General features: G+C 49.1%; 1 protein-coding gene across 3 annotated transcripts in view; it reads right to left on the reverse strand.

The window, feature by feature from the left end:
* Positions 1 to 14,348: 14,348 nt before the first annotated feature.
* The window catches only part of NUP93 (nucleoporin 93), a 104,164-nt gene continuing 93,976 nt past the window's right edge, over positions 14,349 to 24,536 (reverse strand). For 2 of the 3 annotated variants that reach the window (XM_061173125.1, XM_061173126.1), the window contains 10 exons: positions 24,065 to 24,256; positions 23,216 to 23,342; positions 23,027 to 23,099; positions 22,689 to 22,733; positions 21,021 to 21,137; positions 20,145 to 20,263; positions 19,272 to 19,389; positions 18,741 to 18,824; positions 17,157 to 17,285; positions 14,349 to 14,625 (listed from right to left, as the gene is read on the reverse strand). In XM_061173125.1, coding sequence (XP_061029108.1) covers positions 14,515 to 14,625; positions 17,157 to 17,285; positions 18,741 to 18,824; positions 19,272 to 19,389; positions 20,145 to 20,263; positions 21,021 to 21,137; positions 22,689 to 22,733; positions 23,027 to 23,099; positions 23,216 to 23,342; positions 24,065 to 24,256 — 1,115 coding nt within the window. In that variant the 3' untranslated portion in view covers positions 14,349 to 14,514. Of the gene's footprint in view, positions 14,626 to 16,838; positions 17,286 to 18,740; positions 18,825 to 19,271; positions 19,390 to 20,144; positions 20,264 to 21,020; positions 21,138 to 22,688; positions 22,734 to 23,026; positions 23,100 to 23,215; positions 23,343 to 24,064; positions 24,257 to 24,536 lie in introns of those variants that run through there. The other variant, XM_061173127.1, reaches the window with a different exon arrangement.

A 24,536-nucleotide genomic window follows, 5' to 3' on the forward strand; every position in this document is an offset into this window, starting at 1 on the left:
TTGTTGAATGAGTAACGAAGGGAAGCCAGAACCAAAGAGAGGCTGCCATAGAAACCCTTGGCTGACAGAACTACCCCGGGGGTTGGGGTGGGGACAAAGGGTAGGTCCTCGGGTCCTCCCAGCTCAACCAGGCACAGAGGTGAGCTGACGGCTGGTCCTCGAGGACAAACCCAAAAGGCTATGATCACTGTGCACCGTTTTGCAAAGTTGATATATTTACTATGTGTTCACTTCTTTAAAAGACTCTTCTCGGGGCTCCCCAGACCCCCAGACTTGCCTACTCCCTCTCCAGGACCTCTGGCCCCTCCTCAGAGAGGCTTCTGCAGGAGGGTGTCCCCAACCCCCAAGCCAGCTGCCAGCAGCGGGGAAGGCTCCAAGGTGAGGACTCCACTGCCAGGACCCCAGCCGTGGTCAGTTTTCCACCTTCCCTGCAGCGCCCCGCCCCCATCTGCCAATTACTCCTTCCCTCCCACGGGGCCTCAGGGTAGAGCTTACAGACCTTATCGCCCTCTCCATCTTTAACTGCCACTTGACTGGTGAAAATCACAGCTGCCCAACACCCCCTTACGCCGTCCCTACACACCCTGTCCCCGGAGCAGCTGTGGAAAATTCGTGATTAAGATCTTAGGAGAGAAAGTGGCCAGAGGGACCAAGGCTGGTTTCCAGCAGCACTGGGGCCCCGGCAGAGTGAGGGCCCGCAGCTTTGCTGGATGACCTTGAGCAAGCCACTTCCTCCCCCTCCACAATTCCCAGGCCTGGGTCAGCTCCAAGGTCCCTCCCAGCCCTGGAGGGGAGCATTTGCTTTTTCGAGAAGCCTTTCCTGCGCCCCCCATACCTGTATGTCTCTGGGTGGGGGGATTTAAGCAGGACCCCTCAAAAGGCTTATCAATAGGACAGTTGAAGGGACTGTCGCAACTCCTTGTCCCAAAGCACAGACGCCAAAGAAAGGGGCTTCCTGCCCTTGGATGGAAGTCCATCCCTTTGAGAAATGCTCACAGAGGCACTCTTCTTGATGGGGGCACCATGTGGGTCACACACGACTCCTGCCTTCCAGGGCTTTAGCTGCCAGGTTGCCCAGAGCCTGTCAGGTCTGAGACCAGGAGTGGAAGTTGGAGGAACCCTGAGTGAAGCCCTGGGATTTGGCCTCAGGGGCTGTCAGGCTCCCATCTCAGTTGTCAGTTTCCCCAGGGCTCTGAGCAAGTCGTTCCCTCAGCCCCCTCAGCCCCCACTTAGCAGCCAAATGGAAATGACACCTACACCAGTGCTGGCTCTCACTCACTCAAGGGCCCCTGGCTGGGTGACTTAGGGCCCCTGGCCTCTCCCGGTTCTCGGAGGAGGAAGAATGGGGTGGTAAAGGAACAGAAAGACTCAGGAAACTTCCTGGAAGGGAAAACCCCAGGCACAGGGGGCTGAAATGGTGAGGACAGAAGGGCCTGCTGTCTTCACAGCCACCGAGGCACCTAAGTCCTTATGCACCAGGACTGGAACTCACAGCCTAGCCTGGCAGACTAACCAGCAAGGAGGTCGCAGCAACTGGCTAGCAGAGGAGGGAGGCTGCCCTGGAGGAGGGGGAGCCTCGAGGGGAGACGTAGGCAAGGATGGAGGGGGTCTGGGGCATGGGGCTTGGGAAGGCGCGGTCAGTGGGAGGGACCAGGTGGTGGGACTGGAGCTCACGGTGCCGTGGTGGGCGGGGGAGGGAAGAAATGGTGGGAGAAGAGGCTGAAAGGGGTCCGATTGTTTCTTCAGTCACTCACATTTATTGAGTGCCTACTGCATACCATACCCCGTGCTAGGCAAGGAAGGTACCACGGAGAACAAGACAAAGGCCCTGCCCTCCTGGAGCTCACATTCTAGTGGAAGAGACAGACAAGCAGTAAACAAGCAATCATCATGGTACATTCAGTGATAAGTGCTATGAAGAAAACAAAGCTTTTTTTTTTTTTTTTTTTAAAGGAGGGGCATTTAGGCCTCTCTGAGAATGAGAAATTTGAGCTGAGATCCAACAATAAGGAGGAGACACCCATAAGTGAGCAGGTGTGAGCACAGGGGTTCCAGAAAGAGGAGAGAGCATGTGCAAAGGCTCTGGGGTAGGAGTGTGGTTGGGGCTTCAAGATGGCAAGGAGGCCAGGATGGCAGAAGCTGAGGGACTGAGGAGATGGGTTTGAGACATGGATGGGGGGACACCAGGCCTTAGAAGCCAGGGTTAGAAGTTCCACGTTCTATTATGTGATGGTCAGATTTATATTTTTCAAAGTTCACTTTGGTCATTGTGTGGAGATCGGATGGAGGGAGGCAAGGGCAAAGCAAGACTAGTGGGGCCACTGTGGGTGCATGAAGGTGGTGGCCGGGCCGGGGATTAGATGTGGATGGCAGGGTCGTGAGAAGTGTTGGGAGTTGAGATATATTCTGAAGGCAGAGCTGATAGAACCAGCACACGGATTCGTGTAGGGCAGGAGTTGGAGAGAGAGGGGAACAGGGAGGACTCTATGGGGGAAATGTGGTGTCATTTCTGAGTAGGGACGCCTGGCAAGGAGGGCCTTGAATGCCAGGGTAGGAGACTGGCCTTCGTCCTGGGGAATCAGATCTCATCTGTTTCTGGAAAGCTGGTGGGGGGCATAGTGGGGTGGTGAGCAGTGCCAGGAAGAAAGCACAGGGCCAGGGAGGGCGGGGAGGGGCTCCAGTGACAGTCAGGCAGAACAGACAACTGCACAGCTCTGAGCCCTAGGGCTCACCCCTGACTGCACACAACACTCAACCATCTCACTGGAGCCTCTGACAAATGCTGACTCCCCTGCTGGGGATGCTATGGGCCTGGGGTCGAAAAGGAGGTGAGCGGCCGGCATCAGTATTCTTAGAAATCTCCCCAGGTGGAACTGAGGGGCAGTCAGGCTAAGACCCAGTGGGCTAAAGAGAACAATCTTTCACACGCAGACTGCCCACCCCCACACCAACCCCCGCCCCATCCCCACGTCCACATCCGCCCCGGTCCCACGAGGCTCGCCTGGAGAGGATGGGTATGATGCAACCCTGGTGTCGTGAAATAGCCGGGTAAGAGGATGCGCTGCTCGTCGGCCTGATTCACAACACCAGCTGCAGCAACGATACCAGAACTCGGCGAGCTTCCTCCTCTGGACGTGGCTCCGAGGGTTTGAGGCAGTGATGACAAGCCTGGGCAAACATCCTCCCGGACCGATGGCTACCCTGGGCCAGCGCCATGCAGAGGCCCAGGGCTGCAAATGATGGAGGCTGGGTCCCTGCCCACAGGGGGGCGCACAGACTTGATGGTAGCGAGGAAGTGGGGAGCAGACACAAAACCCTGTATACAGTGTAGGGGGAAGGGCAACAATGGAGGTGTCTGGCACTGGAAAGGTCTGGGAAGCCAGAGGCTGACTGCAACCTCTGCAAGCGACCAGGACCAAGAAAACTGAGATTTCTCTTGAGCCTTGCAAACCACATAAGTGTGTCTATTGCAATCCTGGTCCTTCTATCCGGACAGTGTTACAGGAGTTGAACACTGAAGTACCCTGAAGCTACTGGCAGCTAAAGCAAAAGGGAAACATGTTTGATGATTAAGATATTTTCATTGTTAAAGGAACAACTCCTGGTTCCTTTTTCTTCATGGTTAGACTTGCTTTTTTAAAAAAGTCTTTTTAGCCAACATTCATTCCACAAGTAATTGTAGGTATTAATAGTGGATTAGACACAGCCTGGCTGTTTTGGAGGATACACAGAAGGACAGGGCACGATCACTGTCCTCAAGTAGCATATAGTTCCTCAGAGGAGGTAACAGCCACAACAGCCACAACCCAAGGCCCAAAGGCAGAAATCCCTGGATAAAATGCTACATGGGTTCAGAGAAGGGATGACTTCCTCTGGCTGGGGTAATGATGGAGTGGGATGTATGAAGTAGCACAGTTAGAATAAAGGCAAAAAGAGATAAACAAACATTTAAGGCAGGAGAGTGCCATGTGTTAGCTTGCAGCTTCCTGGCAGCCAAGGCAAAAAGTAGAATTATAATCAGTAGTCACTATCTGATAAAAAGAGTGAGATTTCACTTTTTTCCCCCTCATCCTCTTCTCATAAAGAAAATAAATCTCCGTCAACCCTTGATCCCTCCATCCAAGCTTGGAAAAGATTCCAAAACGAGGGTGGCTTGAGCTCATTTCTGCTGCATCAACACAAACTGAAGCAGTGATTCTAACAGAAATTCTGTCCTGTAGTCACAGGCATGACCATGTGCTCTTCACCCTGATGACTCAGCCTATGTGCTCTCCAAGAGACCAAGGAGCCAAACCCATTGTTTCTCCTACCCCCAGCTTTTCACTTTTAAATACACCTTCAGTTTTTCTAACTTTCCTGTAAACCTTTTTGTCTTTCTTGAAAAAAGTAGAGGAGAAACATGGTCATTCTGCTCGATTTTGAACTCCACAGTGCATTCCTAATCAGAATACTCCTTAATGGCATCTTTTGGAGCTCAGGAGCCTCTGACCTGATACTCGACCTGGGACCAGGGGTCCTAGAATCATGGAACTGCTTTAAAAGCTCAGCTTCCCCCACCCCATCCCCCAAATTGGGTCCAGCCCTAGACACATGGAGGGAGTGGGAAGGATAAGAGTCAAAGGAGGCCTGGACCTGGCTCTGCACCACCTACCTCATGACCTCAGGCCTGTGTGCCTTAGTTTCATCATCTGCCAAATGGATAATTCTTCTCAATGAGTGTTTTGATGATCGAGAGAGGGAACTTGTGAAAGAAGCATTTCAGAGGACATTAATATTGCTCTGCAAATATATATGTGTGTGTGTGTATATATATTCCACCCCCCACCCTTCCCCCAGCTCTTTAGCTACCAGAAAAGAAAGGTAGGGGTGGGGGAAGAAACCAACTCATCCTTGACTATTTAAGGCAATACTTTTTAGTAAGGGCAGGCACTAAAATTTATTAACAAACAAACCAAAAAGTTAGGGCATTAGGAGGAGTTGCGGGGAAGGGTTGCTCGGGATCAGAAGGTGGAACCCCAGAGAGAGTTGGATTTGGTCATTTGCATTCATCACAACTTGGGCTTCGATAGGGCAAACGTCCAGAGGATCCCAGAAGCCCAGAGAGAGGGTCTCCCCCATCATCTTGTTGCCCCTTTACCAGACACTTGAAATAAGCTACTGACCTCCTTAATATATATCCCAAAGGATCTTCTGCCGGTGGTCACCCAGGGTTCAGCTGCAAGATGACACTTGCCATCCGGAATGCATTTGTGCTAAAGTGGGGAAGGGGCTGGATCCAAAGGGAGTCTGCCCTCCAGACGGGGTCCCTCCGGCTGGGTGCGCGTTCCCAGGGTATGGAGCCCTACAGCAGGAAGTCCGAGGGGCTTTGCGTGGAGTGGGAATCGAGTCCTCACTCCCAGGGAGCTTCGTTAGCAGCAGCACTGAGTGCTGGAGAGGCTCAGGACAAGCCCGGCAAGGCCTGTACCTGCCAAAGGTGGACGCGGGAAGGCTGGGGGCAGGTGGACACTAGGAAAGAACACCCCTGATGAGGGCCCAGGGATTCGGCCAGAGTTGTCAAGATGGTCATTCACTTGTGATTTCCTGGGAAATGGACACTGCCATCCCTGCCACCCCCTCACCCCCCCACACAGTAATGCATTTTAACTGATTAACCATCAACATCAAAAACCATCCTAGACAACTAGCTTTGACCTTGGTGGGTACACAAAGGGCAAGTTGACCCAATGGGCCCTAGGTATGGCACATATTTTTCCTAACTAGTTAGAATTTTCATCTTCCTATTTAGTGCATCTCTGACAATCTATGATTTATTGAAAGCCCATGTTGAGGAGGGTGGGGGGAGTCCACGTTTAGAGGGGCCTACTTCACTCCCTGCTTCCAGTCAGAACAATGGTCTTGACCCTGTTCTTGACCCAGGACATGAAAATCACCTGGGGAACTTTAAAAAACCAGTCAGCGCCTAGGCCCCTCCCCAGACCAATTAAGTCAGAAACTCAGGGGGCAGAGGCTTGGAAGCCAGTATTTTTAAGAGCTCCCCAGATGATCCTAATCGGTATCCAGGGTTGAGAATGGCAGAGCTGGGGCTATAAGCTTGAGAAAGATGTGACTAAGGCTGTGCACAGCACAAAATCTGGCTTTTCTTGATAAAGGTAATGCTGATTTAGGGTTTCTTAAAAATAATCTTTCATGTTGTAAAAGGATTTTAAAGAGTTTTTTTTATCCTGGGTAGACTCATGAATACATAAGCAGGCCATCAGCCCTTTGCTTGAATTCACTGCCTAAGGCCAACAGACAGCTTTACAGTTATTGATTTGTAAGACAAGTGTGTGTCCCCAAGTGAGACCACCCCTCGTCACTCTGCCTGATGGACCACACACCCCAGGTGCAAACCCCACATACTCACCTCTTGGACAAGGTGGATGCCCCACAATCAGGTTTCTGCTCAGCCAGGAAGGGCTGCACATGAGGCCTGTGACCTCTGGCAGTTCTCCACCTGGCTCCAGGGCCCCTCAACTCACCTGATCCTGCTGTTTCCCCAGCTTCAAGGTCATAGGAGAGATTAACAGCTGCATGAGACTGCTGGGGCCGAGTGGGGAGCTGGAGTGGAGCTCACTGTATCATTCTGGGCTGGCTGGGGCCCCCCACCCCACCCACCCGTCTGCGGTCTGGATCCTGGTCAAGTGCAGATGGCTCCTGCATCCCCCAGCCACAGGAAATCCTGCCTCTGATCTTCTTTATCAAGCCCTTTCTTGTGGCATTTCCTAAGGCTTCCTATTTTATTATAGTGTCTGTGCGCACGCACACACGCACACACCTGCTTATCTCTTCTCCCCGCCGACCACACCACACCATGAGCTTACGAAAGCAGGAACTGCAACTCAGTCTCACCTAGGAAGAGGCCCTTTGCTGTTGGTCTCACCTCAGTAAAAGGTAAGCTTCTTGAAGGCAGGGATGTCAATTCATTTCACCACTGTGTCCTAGAACAATGCCTGGCACAGGATAGATGCTCAAACATTTGTTGAACTGCATTCTTCATTCAGCGGTCACTGAATCAACAGGAATCACAACTTGAACTTGACATGCCAAGGTTGGTCCCCTTGTAGCAAATTTTTGGCTTACTGATTTTAACCTAAATTTGTCTCTTGCAAAAAACAAAAAGATTGCCATCCCTGGGGTGGGGGTAACTGAGTCCACCCTGCACCCATGTGAAAAACCTGTTGTGAAGTGCAGAAGCCAAATGGTAGAGGACATACCTATAGCCCTAGAGACCTGTCTAAACAACGCTGGGAGTAGGGTGGCCAAAATTAACCTTTACTGAGGGCCCACAGTATGTCAGGCAATAGGTAGGTGATCTCTATAAATTAACTTCATAGTCCCATTAGCCTGATGGAATATGATTGGTATCCCTGCTTTACACCTGAGCAATCTAGTTCTAAGCAGTCAAACGACTTGCCCTCAGTCACATGATTACCAGATGGTGAAATGGGGATTTTAGCCCAACTTTCAGGCCAGCTCCAAGGCTTGTGGTGTCTCTTGAAAATGCCAGGCCCTGAGGCCTGGTGGGCTTGTTTCATTCAGGGCTCTGTGCTTGGAGAGCCTTCCGTCTTGGGCTGGTCCTCCAACATTCATTTCCTTTTCCTGCCCCCGACCCCCACTGTTGCTGAGCTCTTTCCTTTCCGAATTCAGTTTTCAAAGAAGTCTCGAAATCTTTCTTAGGCCTTTTGTGCTTTCTAAAGCTAGTAATCGCTGCCGGCCACCAGAGGGCCACATCCCAAACATTCATATTTAGGGAATCAAAATGCCCTTTTGGGTTTGGTTTAATTTTCCTAAAAATACAAGCCAGCTGATGTGTGTGGCTGACCAGTATGAAAGCTCACCCAGGGACCCACTCTGAGTGCAAGAGGGTCAGCCGGGTGGTGAGGGTGATGCCTCCGGGCCGGCACTGTTTGGGGGGAGGCATTTGCAGCAACTGGGCAGAGGGGCTCTCCAGCCGACCTCCCCGAGGAAAACGTCTTACCCCAGCAACAGCACCGCCAGCATGCAGCTCTCCTGGGCTCTGGGGCCTCACTGCCCACCATCAGTCCTCATACTTCTCTGTGGCTGTGTGCTTCCCGGGGCTTCTATGGAAATCTGGCTGTTCCAAGGGAATGGCTAAAGCACCCCTCATTTGGGGTGACCAGTGGCCCTAACCTTGTCCTCTTTCCTCGTGGGTGGCATTTTAAAGGTTTTAACTAGGACTCCGCTGGAAAGCCTCTAGCTCTGAGATCTGGGTAAACGGGGCTACGCTTTACTGCAGCAGCCAGCTCTCCACCTGCCCCCAGCCCCTCGACAGCTTCCCCTCTCCAGCCACCGGCTCTTGCCAGCCCCTGCTCCAGGAGGTGCTGCAGAGCGTGGAAGAGACCACTAAGCCCTACATGGGGTGGGCCCTACATGGGCACTTGTCTGAGGCCCAGATTTCCAAGTGATTCATCAGGAAGTGGCCTCGCACAGGTCGCAGAGGCCAAAACAAGCTGAGGGCCCCCAGGCAAAGCGAATGGGCTGAAGCTCTTCCATGTGGCTCCTTCAAGGAGAGAGTACTCCTGCCACCAGGCAGCTGGAGCCTGTCTCTCCCGAGCTTCTCGTTAGGGCCAGGTCTCCCAGGTGGAGAGAAATGAAGACCCCCTACCTCCTCAGCCATTTGCACATCCCCAGGCAGAAGCCCAAACCCCAGACCCTGAAAACCCTTCCTGGTCAGAAACACAAGCAGATACTGCCCAGGAGAACAGGGGACATCTGTCCTGTGACCAGGCCCAAGTCTCTCCCACCATCGAAACAATCTTGCATCCCCTTCCCAAGGCCAATAACTGGCTATTGACCCCCATTTAAAATGCTTTCCACTGAGAGCCCAGCGTCAATGGTCACAGAGCTCCAGCAGCTGCTAGCCCCAGAATGCATGCCACATGCTGGGTCACCATCAAAATGCTCTGGATCTATTGTCCCACCACACCTCCAGCCAGACCGACCTCCCTCAGATCCCTAGCCAGGGGACTGAACTCTGAGGCTGATGAGGGGAGAGCAAGACTTCAGAGCTGGGATGGGAGTCCTGTACTTACAGAAACCTGTGGGGACTTCGAGGACCCAGGGGCCCAGCAGGCCTTAGCCTTCCTTGCAGGGAGTGGAGAAGGGGCCAGGCCCAGTCACCCCCAGAGGCTGGGAAGAGGCACTTCTGCTGCCTTCCGAGGAGCCCCAGGCTGTGCCTCAGTTAAGGACATTCCCAGGAAAGGAGGCCTGAGAGAGGTTTCTGCTCCACTGAAGGACTGAAAAAAGGGGGCACATGACACTTAGGGAGAACATTCCGGAAATTTACTGGCTACAGACAGGGGTGGTGGTGAAGGAACCATCCTAAACAGAGTAAATGCAGAAGTTACTGTACAGGAAGGAAGGTGAGAACACATATACCGACTCTCTCCCACCCTGTCCCTTCTCCCCACAAATAGCACACAGAGCGACAACGTCAGCAAAGCAAAGATGAAAGGAAAATAATCAGTCAACCAAACAAAGCAAAGAATTCTCCCCCGCTACATCTCTAATCAAAGTTACTGATCAAGTGAGAAAAGGCTGTACTTGGCTTCCTTGCTCTCTTTATAAAATACACATTTGAAATTCCTGACGGAAAAATACCCAGTAGAAGCTAGCAGCTGAGGTCAACGGGGGCCCACACTCATCCAACTAAGTCAGCCTGCCTGGCTCTTCAGAACTGAATTCCCCTTACTGCCCTCTCTCCAGTGACTTCATATCTCACTGTCATTTCTGCTGCCCACAGAGGCACAAACAGTGCAACAAATCAGGGTAATCCAATGTAGCTGGAGAGCTCCTGGCAGCCTGTATCAAGCCTGGAAGCCTCTACGCAGCAGATGCCAGCAGAGGCCAGCCTGAATAAGGCAGCCAGAAAAAACTGGGACAAACTTATACTAAGAACTTATTCACTGTTTATCTGAAATTCAAATTTAACCAGGTGTCCTGTATTTTTATTTGCTAAATCTGGGGCAGATAAAGGGGCCTTAGCTGCAGGCCGTGCAGCCCTGGATGCCACCTGAGAGCCTGCCTAGGCCAGCTCTGCTGCGGCCAGCCAAGAGGCTACAGTATGTCTGTTTCTCTGTTAGAAGTCCCCTCTGGGATCACAGGCTCCCCTCTTTCCTGTTCAAACAGAAACCACTGTCTGAGGCAAACTCTTTTGCCCTCCCCATCCTAAGAAACAGATTCTCAAGGACCCCAAGGGCAAAGGCAACAGGACATATAGAGTATGCCAATATGCAATGCTGGGTTTCTGCCAGCCCCTCAACCTTTTACTTTTTTTTAAAGATCTGGCCTTTATCATTGTTAACAGTAAATCAAATATCCACCCCCTTCTTCTCAATGTTTCCCTGCAGACCGTGCAGCTCTGCAAGTTTCCTTCTTTGAAGGATCAGTCCTGTTTTATCTAACCCCAGGAGACACTCCCCTCTACCTTCTTTCAGACTGAATGCCTGTTAAAGGCCCCTAAGTTTGAATCCAGGCATGTGGAGCTGGTACAGAGGATGTGGGGAGGGGGCTGGCACAGGAGGCCGAAGCAAAGAATCTGCTCATTCAAACCTTTGCTGAGCGAGCCATCGTGGGCTAGATACCTAGGAGAGGGCACACTGAAGCTCTTTCAAAAATCAAGATTAGGACAAAAAATTTTCCTCCCTTCCTGGGTTAGCCACTTAGAACCAACAGTATTTCCACTTAGATGATCCTGGCAAAAAAAGGAAAGAAAGAGCCCACTTAGACTTCTGAACAACTCTGGGATGGGGACTTGGTGACCCTGGCTATCCCCAGCTACCTAGCACAGCCCAGTACATGCAGGACTGTAGCTGCTGAACTGAACTTAGGCTGACACATCAACACACCAGGCCTGTTTAGGCAGGCCCTCCCTGAGCTACAGCCAGTCACAACAGTTACACGTATAACAAGGCAAGGAGAAGCACAGATCATTTGAAAATAATTTTGGAAACATTTTAGTTAGTGGTTTTAAGCTTTCTTCCACCAACCTTTTTAGTTAGAAACAAGTGGCAAGACATTTATTTCCCTCCTGTCCCTGTCCTGTGAGGGATACTAGTATACTATGAAGCTGGCAGAAGATGGGCTGGAGATAGGTGACTTCTGAATTCAACCTACGAAGAATGAAGAACGGGGGACCATCCAGGACCTCAAAACAGCCTCATTTTCCTGCAGGGAGGTACACAATTTCCGTTTAATGAGTTGCTGACTTCTTCCTGATATTCCTGAAATGCAGGCACAAAAGCCTTTTTTTACTGATATAAAATGAGCATCTTGAACAATACCATAAAGTGCACATCTCCATTAGGAATTTTATAACGTTTTCTCCCAATTTGCTGGACACAGGGCTCAGTCGATCTCTATGACTGACTGAGGCTAAGTGAGAGTCCAGGCAGGCTGGGGCCTGCCAGCACTCTGGTGGGCCTGGGACAATGCCCCAGCTTGGGGTTTTATTCAGCGTTCGGCATGCCCGAGTCACTTCCTGAGTGGCATGATGGAAATGTGGCAGTGATGTGAACTACCTAATGAGCTAGACAAAGGTTCAGATGCCTAATGGAGAAACAATGATTGTGGGGATCAGTGTAAAGCAGTAGGACGTTGGCACATCTGCACGTTATGGTTAAATTGAGTATTAAAGCTTTGGCCAAAACAGTTCACTCAAACAGAGCGGGCAGGGGTGAGAATCCAAAGAGTAAATGCTCCTCCATTTTTTTCCCCTCTATATCAGCAAGTGCGGGATTCTGTGGGAAAGTCTATAGTACTGTTCTTCAAGTAACCTAAACCCTAGAATTTAAATGATTCATCAAAAGAATAACAATAGTGGCTGCTCTACTGCCATTACAAGTCCCTAATTAGACTGTAAGTTCTTGGAGGGCAGGAGCAGGGCCTACATTCTGGCTTCAGTGTGCATGGGCATCTCCTGCTCTTTGATGAACGCGTCCAGCTCAGGAGTGATAAAACCAAAGGATTTGCTCTGAGAGCTCACTAGTTCCACCTGTTTTCCCTTAGAAGTTAGGCGGCCACGGTTGTTTAAAAAAAAAAAAAAAAAAAAATCAAAGGAACAGAGTCCATGCAATCAAATCCCTAGGCCCCTGAAAGGGACTCAGATCAAGTCAGTACGTCGCTCTGAGTGTCTCAGTGAGTTTATTATGAGCCACTCGGAGGCAGGCACTGACCCTGTTAGCCTCCAAGTACCCTTGATTTTGTTAGAAAGATTGGAATCTCATCCTGGGAAGATGAAAGACTCCCAGGGCCACTTTCTCTCAGTTTCTCTGGGTAAATGGTGAGATCATGGACCAGTATCAAGGGAAAGGATTTAGCTCCCTGACTGAGTGAGCTAAGGATGACTTTTAACCTAATAAGCTATCACAGGACCATGATTTCTGGGCACAAGCTGTAACCATGAGTACACGGGAACCTGTTGATGCTGTGGCCTTCTAAACTCGGCCTCATGTCTCCTGCATCTCTGCACCCAGCAGGCCTTGCTTTACCACAGAATCCGCCGACGGGACAAGCCCTGGGTTTGCTCCATGAGCCTGCCCCAGCCCTTCTGGTATGAACCGAGTTACCTTATTTCTCCTATAAATGTCTCTCGCTACGCAAGTTCTCAAATGCCAACCAGGGACTGCGTTCCTCTCAACTCCACCCAGCTCCCCCTTCAGGGCAGCTTTCCTCTCCCTTCTGTCCAAGGGTAGAGGACCTCATCCCCCTATGCAGGGCTCACGTGCAGCTCTCCTATTTGGAGCTGGCAGAACTGCATGACGCAAGGAAAGGCAAATTCACAATTAATTCTCACAGTGAGAATGATGAACAAGAGGTGAGCCAGGGAGCAAATACATATTTAAACACCTTGAGCCTTCTCTCCTTTATGGCACTGTTATATTTCTATCTACAAGATCTAGTATCAAAAAAAAAAAACAGAACCCTAAATCACACATTATGAAAAGTCCTCAGAATAATCTTTTTAAGGCACTGTTAAAGCAAATTGTTTGCTTTGTTTAAAATATAATCAACACATATAAATTGGGCACAACTTGCTAAATCAAGTCCCCTGCAGTGCTTGCCTTCTGAGACTTTCTTAGTAAAGCCCAATTGAAGGTGAATAGATGGGACTAGAGGAGGGAGACAGCCCCTTAGGCTACATCCTTGATAGATATAAGGGGATCCAACTGATGAACAGCAGATGGCCCCATTATCTACCTATTAGCTCTTTACTACAAGGAAAGGCAACAATCAGTATTTTTACAACCAGAGGATTGTGAGGGTAACCATGCCCTGTGACAAGAGAGAGTTTCCTCCCTAGAAGCAAAAAGTACCTTTGGAGACTCTGGGGATCTTAACATCCTCCTGGGAGAGTCCGCCTCAGGAGCAGTCCATAAAACCAGTAGAGCCGACCATACCCAATTTCTCGTAGCCCCAGCTGGTCCATTCAGGAACAAACACTCGTCCTCACGTCCTCTCTAGTTTAGTCCAAAGCTTCGGGAGAAACAGGGCCAATGATGGGGGACAACCTCTGCTCAGGGACCACACCCCCACGGTGCTGATGCCCAATGTAATGAGACCCATGAGCTGGCCCAGCCAACTGGCTTCATGAGTGGGAAAGGGAAGGAGAGGGGAGGCTGTCCAAGCAGAAGAACCAAACACCAGAGAAGGGAAAAGGGGGCTTAGAAGTCCTCTTGAAGAGGAGAGTACACAAGGCCAAGCAGTCGCCTCGCAGTGCTGCAGCTACAGAGGGAGAAGGGGCCACGTTTGCCCTCCCTCGAGCTCCAGCTGAGACCCCGACAAGGTTCGTTTACTAGGCTATCGTTTCCTAGGCCTACGTTTTCATCTCCAGTGGGATTTCAACAGAACAGCAAACCAATTAATCCTGGGATCAGAGCAAATAATTTGGAGGATGGTCTTGGACCCCCGGACGCCAAGGCCCACCTTGGTGAGATAAGAGGGAAGAGGACATGGAGTGCTTGGTATTTTACACACAAATCTTAACTTACCAAGGCTGAGACTGGCTTTCACATTCAAATAAAAATGTGAAAAACAAACCGTGACCCTGCTACAGGGAATGTTGTATCTAATAAAAGCAACTCCCAAAGGCTTCATTTCCTTGCTCATTTTGGGTGAATTTTTAATCATTTAAGGTCAACTTTAACCAAATCACAGATGCCTATATAAGCCTATCATTTTCTGGCCCAAGCACTAGTGAAGACATTTCCTCCCACACAAATAAAAATTTGAACAAAATTTCAAAGGAAAAAAAAACCAAAACAATGAAAATAAAAGAATGTGAAAAGAAATACAAATCAAAGAAATTTATTGGTGTTGACAAAAATACATAATACAAAAAAACAAAACAAAACTAACACAACAGAAACAAAACCAGAAACTCCCCCCACCCTGGCGGGCCCACACGCCTGAGGTACTGACAGCGAGCAGCCCCAGGAGCCCCTTGGAGCATCGCACTTAATTCATGAGGACCTCCATCTGCACCAGCCTCGCGTTGGTGTCCCCAGATGTCCGGTAGGGTATCATCCCAGCAAAGGTAATCAGGGCTCGGGCTTGGCTGCGGAGTTGCTGAGAGAAAGGGGAAGAAGAGAAGAAATCCAGTTAACTTCCAGGTCAGGGCACTGTCCTGGGAACCACCACCCCGGCCTTCCATTTTCTACCCCTTGGGGTCAGGGCAGATTCCCGGTGGGTGGATGACAGTCTCACCCTCCACCATCATGTTCCTCCAGCATGGTGCAGAGTTAGTAAAGCTCGGTTGCTGGGGCCTCAGTTCCAAAGCCCTTCTGCTTAGCAAAAGATGGATGGGTGTGCCGGGCAAGCTGCCTCGCCTGACACGTCTGACCAGCTGCTGACACGGCCCTGTGCTTCAGACTGCCTGCTCTACTTCTCTGAGCCTCTCTCTCTCTCCTGGCTGGTTTCTGTCCAACTGTTACCATGGGGTCCTGAGTTTCTTTCTAGGACCCTCATGAAGCACCTGCACTACCAGAGGCAACAGTCGTGCCTAAGTGAGGCCCATTCCAGCTCTTTCCTCTCCTGCGTCTTCCCCTTTCCTTCCTTTCACTCCTTACATTCCTTCCTTCCTGACAGAAGTGCTTGGCCCTCTTTTCTCAGGCAACAATATTTATGAGATTCCTGGATTGCTCCAGGAAGGAAAAAGATTTAAACTCAGGTGTTTCCAACAACAAAAATAGGAACCTTCATTCCGATTTCCAACGGATAAATTATTGAATAAAGAATAAAGAAACGTAAGAGAACAGCTTCAGGTTGCCCCACATTGAGGTGAGTTGGATGCTTATACCAGCAGGAAAGGAAACCATATCTGGAATAGAAAGGGAGGGTCTACACACATCTTTTGGACCAGTAATGAGATTTTTAAGAAAAATTCAAGGGTCACTTACTAGGCTTCTTAAGGACCATTCAAGAAGAAAACTGAAAGGTTAAGTGCCTTTTACCTGATATGTGAAGTAAATTGGCAAGTAAAGGTCCTAATTAATGTCCAAACCAAAAGAAATTTACTTTATGAGGAGAGTATCCATCAGATTATCTTTAAAAGTGCAAAAATGTGCATGGGCTCTCCTGCCTAACTTGCAGCTACTTTACGTAAGCTCTAGGGGTATGCAGGCCAAGGGACCCATCCACTCCCTGGCAGCACTGCACCTTAAACCATGAGGCCACTTCTTGGGCAGGCAGCTTTTACACATAAGTCTTTCCTTGACTCCACCCATCCCTTCCTTTCATTACAAAGGAGAGCAGTGGGTAAGAGGAAGACAGGAGAATGGCTTTATCCATCATATGTAAAAACTAAGTGCCTAAAAAAGAGAGACTAAAACACACAGCGTGTGAGTCCAGCTGGTCTTCAATCAGTTCCCTTCAGATGTGGAAAATGGACCTGCCAGGCCACCAGCTCTGCTCTCTGTGAGCAAGCCCTGCTCTGACTTGTAAGCAGTACAGAGAGTATCAGAAACGCCCACCACTTCAGTAGTTGTATTCACAACAGCACTGCTGCCAAGGCCCCAGCACAGCGAGCCCACTGCTGGCACATCTCCTATGTAGGCTCTTGCCTGTCCAAGGGCAGATGGCAGACCTGCAGCTGCCTCTCATGCACACACGGATGGGCCTACCACGTCGGAGGACCACTTCCAAGCACTGCTATGTATGCTGCTAAAGGTGAAAATTCCCACCATCACTCACGAGGCAGAGGTTCTGACAGTGACAATGCCTGTAGGGGTCATAGCGGAGAGAGCCCTCAGATATCCATGGAGGCGGGAGATAGATTTTCACGGCTCTAGTTTCTTGATTGCCAAAATCAGGTATGGCTGTTGTACACCATACTGAGAGACTCACCAAACATTAAGTGGAAATGTTAAGGGAAAGGTAATTCTAAAACACTGCCTGTTTTAATGGCTTAATTGGGTCAAACACCTTTCTTTCCCCTTTTGTCAAATCAACTGTACACCATATGCTGTTGGAATCCCAGGGTTCTATCTACCTGGACTCTGCGTGACCCAAGCAATGCCGGAGGCCCCACAGGCAGTGGAAAGGGCACTGGCCCTGGTGTCAGACAGACCCGGCTTCCAGACGTGGCTCCTTCACCTTCCACCTGAGGGGCCCACAAAAGCAAGACGCCTCCTGACCCAGGCCTCAGATCCCTCAACTGTAAAGTGGCGATAACGACTGTCCTAGGTACCTCTCTGGAGTCACTGTGAGATGACAGTAGAAACAAGGGTTTGCACCAAATTGTTGACCAAAAGTAAGTATGGTTTTCATGAAAGTGCTGAACTGAGACTCAAAAAATGACCTTCTATTTAAAAATGGGCAGGAAATCTTGTGGAATCAGTATAAATTAGCATTTTGATTTTTTTAAAGGTGATATTCACTGACTTGGCACATCTTTGTTTTTTAGCTTGAGAAGAGTAGCAACCCCATTAATGTTCGATTTCTTCCGGGAGCCCCCGACACAAACTTTACCCAGCTGCCAGGTAATAAAGAAACGAGCAATTTAGGGTCATGAGCAGTGGTCTCATGAGGTGCAATGGACAGCAAACCAGAAAGGTGGTTCTCAGCGATGGTTCTGGCCAACCATCTGGCTGGGATCTTACAGAATCACGGTCCTCGATGACTCGCTGGGGCCTGGATGCCGACGATGGACTTGTCCCCTTGAGCCTCTTAAACTGTGTGAACAAGATGTTCATGGTGGCGAGAAGCACTTCTGAGAGGTTGTGCCTGACCTGCACAGAGGGACACACATGAAGTAAGGAGAAAGAACCAAGCCCTGGGGCCGACCACAGGTTGGGGGAGGGGGGAGCAGTGCTCCAGGAAGGCCTGGTCACATCACATCTCCACAGCTGCCAGGTGGAGCGCCACACAGCCACCAAAAAGGAGCTGATGGCATTGCAATGTCAAGCGTGAAAGCAAAGCTCAGGCGATGCTACTCAGAAGGTCAGGTAGATCACTCTTCTACTCCCTTCTTTATGCCAGTCCTCCTAGGCAGGGGCAGTGAGCAAAAAGTATGCCGACTACGTCTGGCCAGCAAGAGCGATTAGCGAAAGCCTGCATTTGAATGTCAGTAGGCAGGGACGCACACGCTGGTTCTCCAGTCCCCACCACTCCCCACTGTCTCAGACCCACCAGACTGTCTCCATGGGACCAGCACAGCCCGAGCAGAGTCCTTGGGAGTGTCTATGAGGACAGGCCCTGGTACAACACTTCAGTCCATGAAACACTGAATGATGTAACCAGGGGAGGGCAAGAAACAACAGAAGAAGGAGCGGCTAGGGGTAGAACTGCAGCAGGTGTGAAGGGAAGGCTGGCGAGAGGCAAGACCTCCTGAACTGTGTGTACCACAGCAGGCAGCCGCCTCACCACACGTGCAGAAGCCGGCCTTCCTTCTTCCTCTAGAACAGAAACATGCTTTCATAAAAGGAATGTGCTTACTAATGGTTTTAAATTGAAACACTGTTAGGAACATCCCGGAACCAGGCAGCTGGCCCTCAGTGCCTGTGGTTCTAGAGAAGAGTCTTACCCTAGCTGCACATGGGAATAACCAGGGAAGTTCTGGGCTACAGCTCAGATCAGGGAAACCAGAATTTCTGGGCCTGGGCACAAAGATTTTTTTAAAGGTCTCCTAGCAATTCCAGTGCACAGCCCAGTTGAGCACCCTTGGGCTAAGCAGTGGCAACATGCTAGAAACCCTGCAGAGAGATAGTAGCTCTGGGGCTCTTGGGCTGATAACTGAGTCCATGGTCACTGCACCTGCTTCTTGAGACAAAATGGTTCAGAGAAGGGAAAGAAGGACGTGAATCATGATGCATATTTCATGCACCCAATGGAACTACTTAGACAAGATCAGAGTTAAGCACTGACACACCCTCTAGAACAAGTGCATAATAAAGAATCAAACCAGATCCCACAGGATCAACAAGAAACCTATTTCTCCCAAGAACATGTCTGGTCTCTAAAGCGAGCGTATTTTCTAAGTCAGGAACTCAGACAATAATCTGATGGGGATATGTGTACTCACAGAAAAACCAGCCCAGGATACCTGAAATTGGACTCGTCTTAGAAAACTCAGTCTGGATGGTGACTGTAGTAGGACTGTTAAAGTTATTGGCATGTTAAAACAAAAGCTTTCAGTAGAAGTGGGGGAACAAAGAATTTTATAATTCAGGAAGAAAAGGACTCACCTCATCACTGAAATTTCTGAAGGCAGCCACTCTCTCTTCCACACTTTCCTGATTCAGGGGCACCAGCTTCAAGCGATCAATTATCTATTTAAAACAAAACCCATAGGTCCCATATGATACAACCATCACAGTCATTTCATCTCCTCAAACACATAGTCAGCATCTAACACGTTCATAGTGGGCTTCCTAATAGGAAATGCTAATCCCCTCATTCAAAGGCTTTGATTCTAACTTGCTGACTGACTCAATTCCTGTCCTCGTTTTCTGAGGCAGTTTTACAATTCAGAGATTTCAAATTACTCTGAGAAACCTCTCTGTTTTTAGACTAAAGAAGAAAGGAAGAGAAAAAAGAAAAAGGAAAAAAAGAGCAACATAGAAATCCCTTTTAGATTCACAGGATCATACTTGTCCTTCTTCACTTAACAGGCATACTGGTGACATTTCCTTTCTTTTAAATGAATCTCACGAAGTGTTTTGATTTTTCAAGGGCATACATTAACCTGCACTTCAAACACCCCTCGTGAAACTTACATCAAAGGCTCTGTCAATATGCCCACTGTGATATTCGTCAAAAAAGGTGATCAAGTCCAACAGAAGATAGAACGTGGAGTCCACAAATTTATTTGCACTGATTCCCTGAGCCCTATACCTGAAGGACAAAAAAGAAGGAAGGGGGTATATTAGGAATTTCTGTGCAGTCTATAACTTGAGGATAGCATCTAAAAAATGTCAAAACCTCTTAAACTCTCTAGATGAAGTGAACTAAGGAGTGGAAAATAGTGTTTCTTTTGAAATGGCCAAGCATTTGATGGCAGGTTTGACAGAAATCCACCTATAAATGTTCTGTGTGAAGCACAGTTCTCTTGCCTCAGCCCCATCTCAGCAAGCATCTCCAACCCAGTTTTCACTGGGTCACTTTATTAGGCTTATCTGCAGAGGGCACAAAAAGTGACAATTATTGCCCCAGCCTGGGAGTTACACTGGTTAAAGTATGATAACTCCTCAAACTCATGGGGAGGAAGGTAGCTTCTGAAACATTGGCCACTACACCTCTAAGAATTTCCCCATCCATCCATCACTAGCTTTGTTCCAAAATGCCTTTGAGATGGCTGCTAATGACATATAGATGAGTATAATGCCTAGAATTAAACCTCATGTACAGGATTAAAATGTTGAGATACCCTTTCATACCCTTCCTTTTGGCAAGAATGTTTACCAAGTGACAGTGCCAAGTGACAGTTGGTTATGACGTGGGGGAACAGGAACTCTCAAACTGTCAGTGCTGGTGGGAGGGTGAGTCGGTAGAGCCATGCTGGGGAACTCTTTGATGCTACGGTAAAGCTGAACATGCATCTGGGCGGGCACTGGGAGCCCCGGCACCCCCCGGAGCCAGCCCCGCCTTACCGCTCCGCGACGGAGAGCGCCATGTTCTTCAGCCTCTCCTTGTTGGACTGCGGGGCGCTGATCTGGGGAACGACGGGGCTGAGCAGTTTGTTCATCAGCTCCAGCACCTTGTCAGCGTTCTGTTCAGTTTTTTAAATTAAGAAAGGAATCAATTAAAAATAATCAATAAGAGGAAAAAAACTAAATAACCGAAACCAAAGAGGGAACTTCTGTTCTGTATCTTGATCTGGATGGTGATGACACAGATACATACCTGTGGGAAACCCATCAAGCTGTTCACTGAATATGTGTACATTTTTCTACTTTTTAATTAGACCTCAATCAAAACACTTTTAAATGAAAAGAAAAATGAATTATAACCCTCTTTTTGCCCACGTTGGTCAGTTGATAAAAGGAGAGAATGTACTCTTCTTCAGGCCCTAACAGTCATCGGTATTCCCTGCATGTTCTCACAAAGAGCTACTTCCTCCAGTTCTCTCAGAACCCCTCAGCTGTGGTTTTGTTCCCTGACACACACCGGTCACAGCGTGTGTGCGGCTGCCCGGAGGGTGAGCACCAGGCATCTTCACCAGCAGCTTCAACACCCAAGCGTGATGGGCGCTTCCTCTGCTGCCAAGGGAGACTTTGCTCAGTGCCCGCGGGACAGCCTTTCAATATGTCACTCTTGTTTGGCCAGAAAGACCTTATGGGCAGAAATAATTCTGTAAAATGGTGATTTCACCCTGACTGGACTATTAACTGCCTAAGCACTAGGAGAAAATGCCTCAGCAGGGAGAGGGGTACAACAATGGCACCATCAAAATGTTTGTGCATTTAATGCCAAAAGGCCGATGACAGATCTATTAAGTGCAGAACAAAGAAAAGAGCACATTTTACCTTGGCAAGGTCATAAAGCTTTGCTGCTTCTTCAAACAGTCCTTTATTTTCTGCCACGGAAGCAACTTTGTTGATAATAGGCTTTGTGTCACTAGTAAACTTATCTATGACTCCAGGCTGACAAGACAAATTATGGAGGGGAGGAAGAGAGAAATGGGGGGACACAGCTGTTATTTTAAACACAGAGAAGCAACTGAGATCCGAAAACTACTTTAACTGAAAATACTTGCCCTGGGCAATGCACATATTTCATCAGCTAGACTCTTGCTTTCTTGAAGATATAAGGTCCTATTAAACATATGAAAAGGACCAAGGAAACTACCCATGAAGAAGCATACTCAAAGGCAGCACAGAGGAGTCACCAGTAAGACTGTGCTTTCTAATTTTCCAAAATGACCTAGAGAATTGGTGAAATCATCAATGGTTTTAATTTTGCTGATGAGTAGGCACTAGGGGGAAAATACCAGGAGGCTCAGAGAAAGTATCTGAAAGATTCTGAATTTGTTTTCTAAGACATATGGCAAAAGAAATGCAGTCCTGAAAAAATATATGGCAAGTGGTGTCAGGATACTAAAAAAAGAAAAAAAATCTGCGTCATCACTCAACAGCAACCAAATGGTCAAGAAAGTATGAGAGAGGCTTGAGGTACCGCGAAGAGAGAGGGCAGACTGTGTGACGTCTGACTGGCCATCTGATTCTCCATCAGCCCTGGACCAAGTTGGGTGACCTGCTCCGCCACCCTGGCAGCACAGGAGATCAGTGAAGAGCATGGGCTCTGGGGTCAAGAAGGACTGGGCTCAAATTCCAGCTCACTTCCTTACTAGCTGTGTGATCTTGAGGAAGATAACCTCTCTTGTCTCCACTTCCTCCCTTGAAAAACAGATGACGGTTCCCACTGTGTTGGGTTCTTGTGATGATTAGGTGAGAAAATACATGTCAAGCATTCAGCACAGGGGCCTGGCAGTTGTCACTGCTCCATAAGCATGGCCACTGTCACCAGCACTGCCACTGGTCTTCTTCTGGATGGTGTGAGCAGTGGGAGGTCATCTTGAGACTGCTGGCTCTAAACCACCCATTTTTACAAATGAGGAAAGTGAGTCCCTAAGAGAGGCATGTGGAGAGTGCCCGAGTGGGTCAGGAGGGGTCTGACACCAGGGCCTCTGCCCCTTCTACATTGGCCAAGAGCCATGATGGGTCTTAGGGAACTGCTAAGGCTCACAGGAGCAGCTGCATCTCTGGGGTCAGTGTAGAGTTCTGAGCCCTCAAAAACTATCTTTTGAGAGAGGTCAAGTGCATTTGTAACTTTCCCCTCTGGGGAGAGTAGGTGCGGTAACCAATTTCTTTCTTGCATATTTTCTGAGCCAAGAATGGCAGAAATGTAGCCTTCTCAGCTGAAAATATGGCAGGTGTGAACAGATGAGTATTCTGAACATAATAAAAAAACTATCTAACCACAAATTTACATATTTTAAGGAGAAATGTAAATGTATGTAAAATCAAGGTCATCATTTGGGGCCTGTAATTTTCATTCTTTGTTTTTAAAACTAAGCAACTTCATTCAGATTTGCATCTTCAGTACCTTGAATCCTAAAATCTAACTGTATTCTTTGGACAATTATAAATCCCCAACTGCAAACTAACACACCTCTAGGGGTGCACTTAACCCACCTTTCTACTTCCATCGTTCTCTAGTTTCCCAAGAATCATATCGAACTGCAGAGACAAAAAAAAGTTTACTCAGTTTATTGGACGAGGATATACACATAATCCACAATTCTATGAAGACAAGAGAGGAATAGGGGAGGTGGGAGAAGTCTTGCACAAACTAGAGAACAGTGAGACTGAATCAACATTTTCATTGTCAGAAACCAAAGAAAACTCTAACACTCCCCTGCCCCCAGCCACATCCACCAAACTCATATTGAGGTGACCATCCAGTATCACATCAGCATGAGAACTTGTACACTGGAAATCATGGGGGCGTGGAGAAAAGTTAACAGACATACCTCTCGACTTTCTATCACCAGCTCGCTCACACAACGCAGAAACATGTTTTCTCCTTGGCTGTCTTTCTCGTCTCTAGAAGGGGACAAAATCAACCTGGTTTCTGGTGTGGCCCCAAGGTCTCTAATTGTCATTCTCACAGTGGCAGAAATCAAAACCAGCTGAAGTAAATGGTCAAAAGCCAGTCTAACCTGAGGAAGTAGAAGTACTGGAGGGCCTCTCTCGGGTCCGTGGATTCAAACTTCCGGGTGTAGAGAATGAGTAGCCGCACGAAGTTCAGCCTCCGCATGCAGGGAGGGTCGCCAGGCTCATGGCTGACTGCACCGACGGGGACAGAACTGGTCACAACGACACTGCCCTTCTGACCCACGCAACCGAGAGCTATGGGAACTGAGTCCAAAGACCCCGTGGTGCCACCTACTCCTGCAGCCCAGCCGATGTTTGCCAGTGTGGGCTTAGGCCAGTCCCCTTCACCACCCTGTCCTCAATTTTGTCCCAAGTACAGATTGGAGAAAGTGGCATTTTTTTAGTAAATCACTAGTATGCTGGTCTCTGAATGAAAAGATGGTGACAACTGACCATTACGGCATGCGCTCTGGAGTGAGTCTGCTGTGCTACTAAGGAAGCTGCAGCCATTCATGCACAGGTATCTTCTCTCCCTCCCCGGACTCCCACCCCATGCAGGTAGGCACACAAGATGGCTGGCTGGGCCTTCCAATGTCTCCAATTAGAGCCCTAATGGGAACCAGTCTCATGACTCTAGGGACTGTTTCTCCTGCACCACCCTCCAGGCGACCTGACTCACTGGCCACAAAACTAGCACTTAGCACAGCATTTTATCTATTAAACACCTCAGGGAATACTAATGGAGGGGGGAAGGGCAAGAACCCTCATACTAATCATCCCAGAAGCCCAACCGTCTACAACACTCTAAAGTGATTGGTACCACTTGCCCAAATCCCTGCTGGCTGCAGCTATGTGTCCACTGCCACCCGATGGGGGGATGTGTTATGCATGTGCCACTGCCAACAAATACTCACGGAGCTGAGCGCTCTGTCCCGAGGATTTTAAAAGCAGCTTTAGCTCAAAGAGCACCAGCGCCACGTGGACAGCATGGCAGCGCAGCCGCTCCATGCGGAAGAGAAAGGCAATGGCAGCTTCGAACTGCGCGGTCAGGAACAGCACTTGGAAGTAGAGGAAGGGCTGATGGTTCACCGTGAAGTGGGACTCGCCTGCGCGGGGAGAGGAGGTCAAGCTGACTCAGAAGGAGCCGGGCCTCTGCTGGCAGCCCCGAGCCCAGAAGAAGCCCTGTGTGCTCAAAGGACTTGCTGGGCGGGACAAAAGCACCAGCCTGAGCCTGAATGGATGCGGGGGCTCTGGACACAGTGGACGCCACTCCAGCCGTGGCCTGTTTCCACAGCCTCCGGACCTCACAAAACAACTGGCGAGCGGGGGCTGTGTTGTAAAACCCAAACTGCTTGCATTAGTTGGGAGAGAAACAGAGCTCAGGAC

Source organism: Eubalaena glacialis, chromosome 18, assembly GCF_028564815.1.
Source record: "Eubalaena glacialis isolate mEubGla1 chromosome 18, mEubGla1.1.hap2.+ XY, whole genome shotgun sequence".
NCBI classification, from domain to species: Eukaryota; Metazoa; Chordata; class Mammalia; order Artiodactyla; family Balaenidae; genus Eubalaena; species Eubalaena glacialis.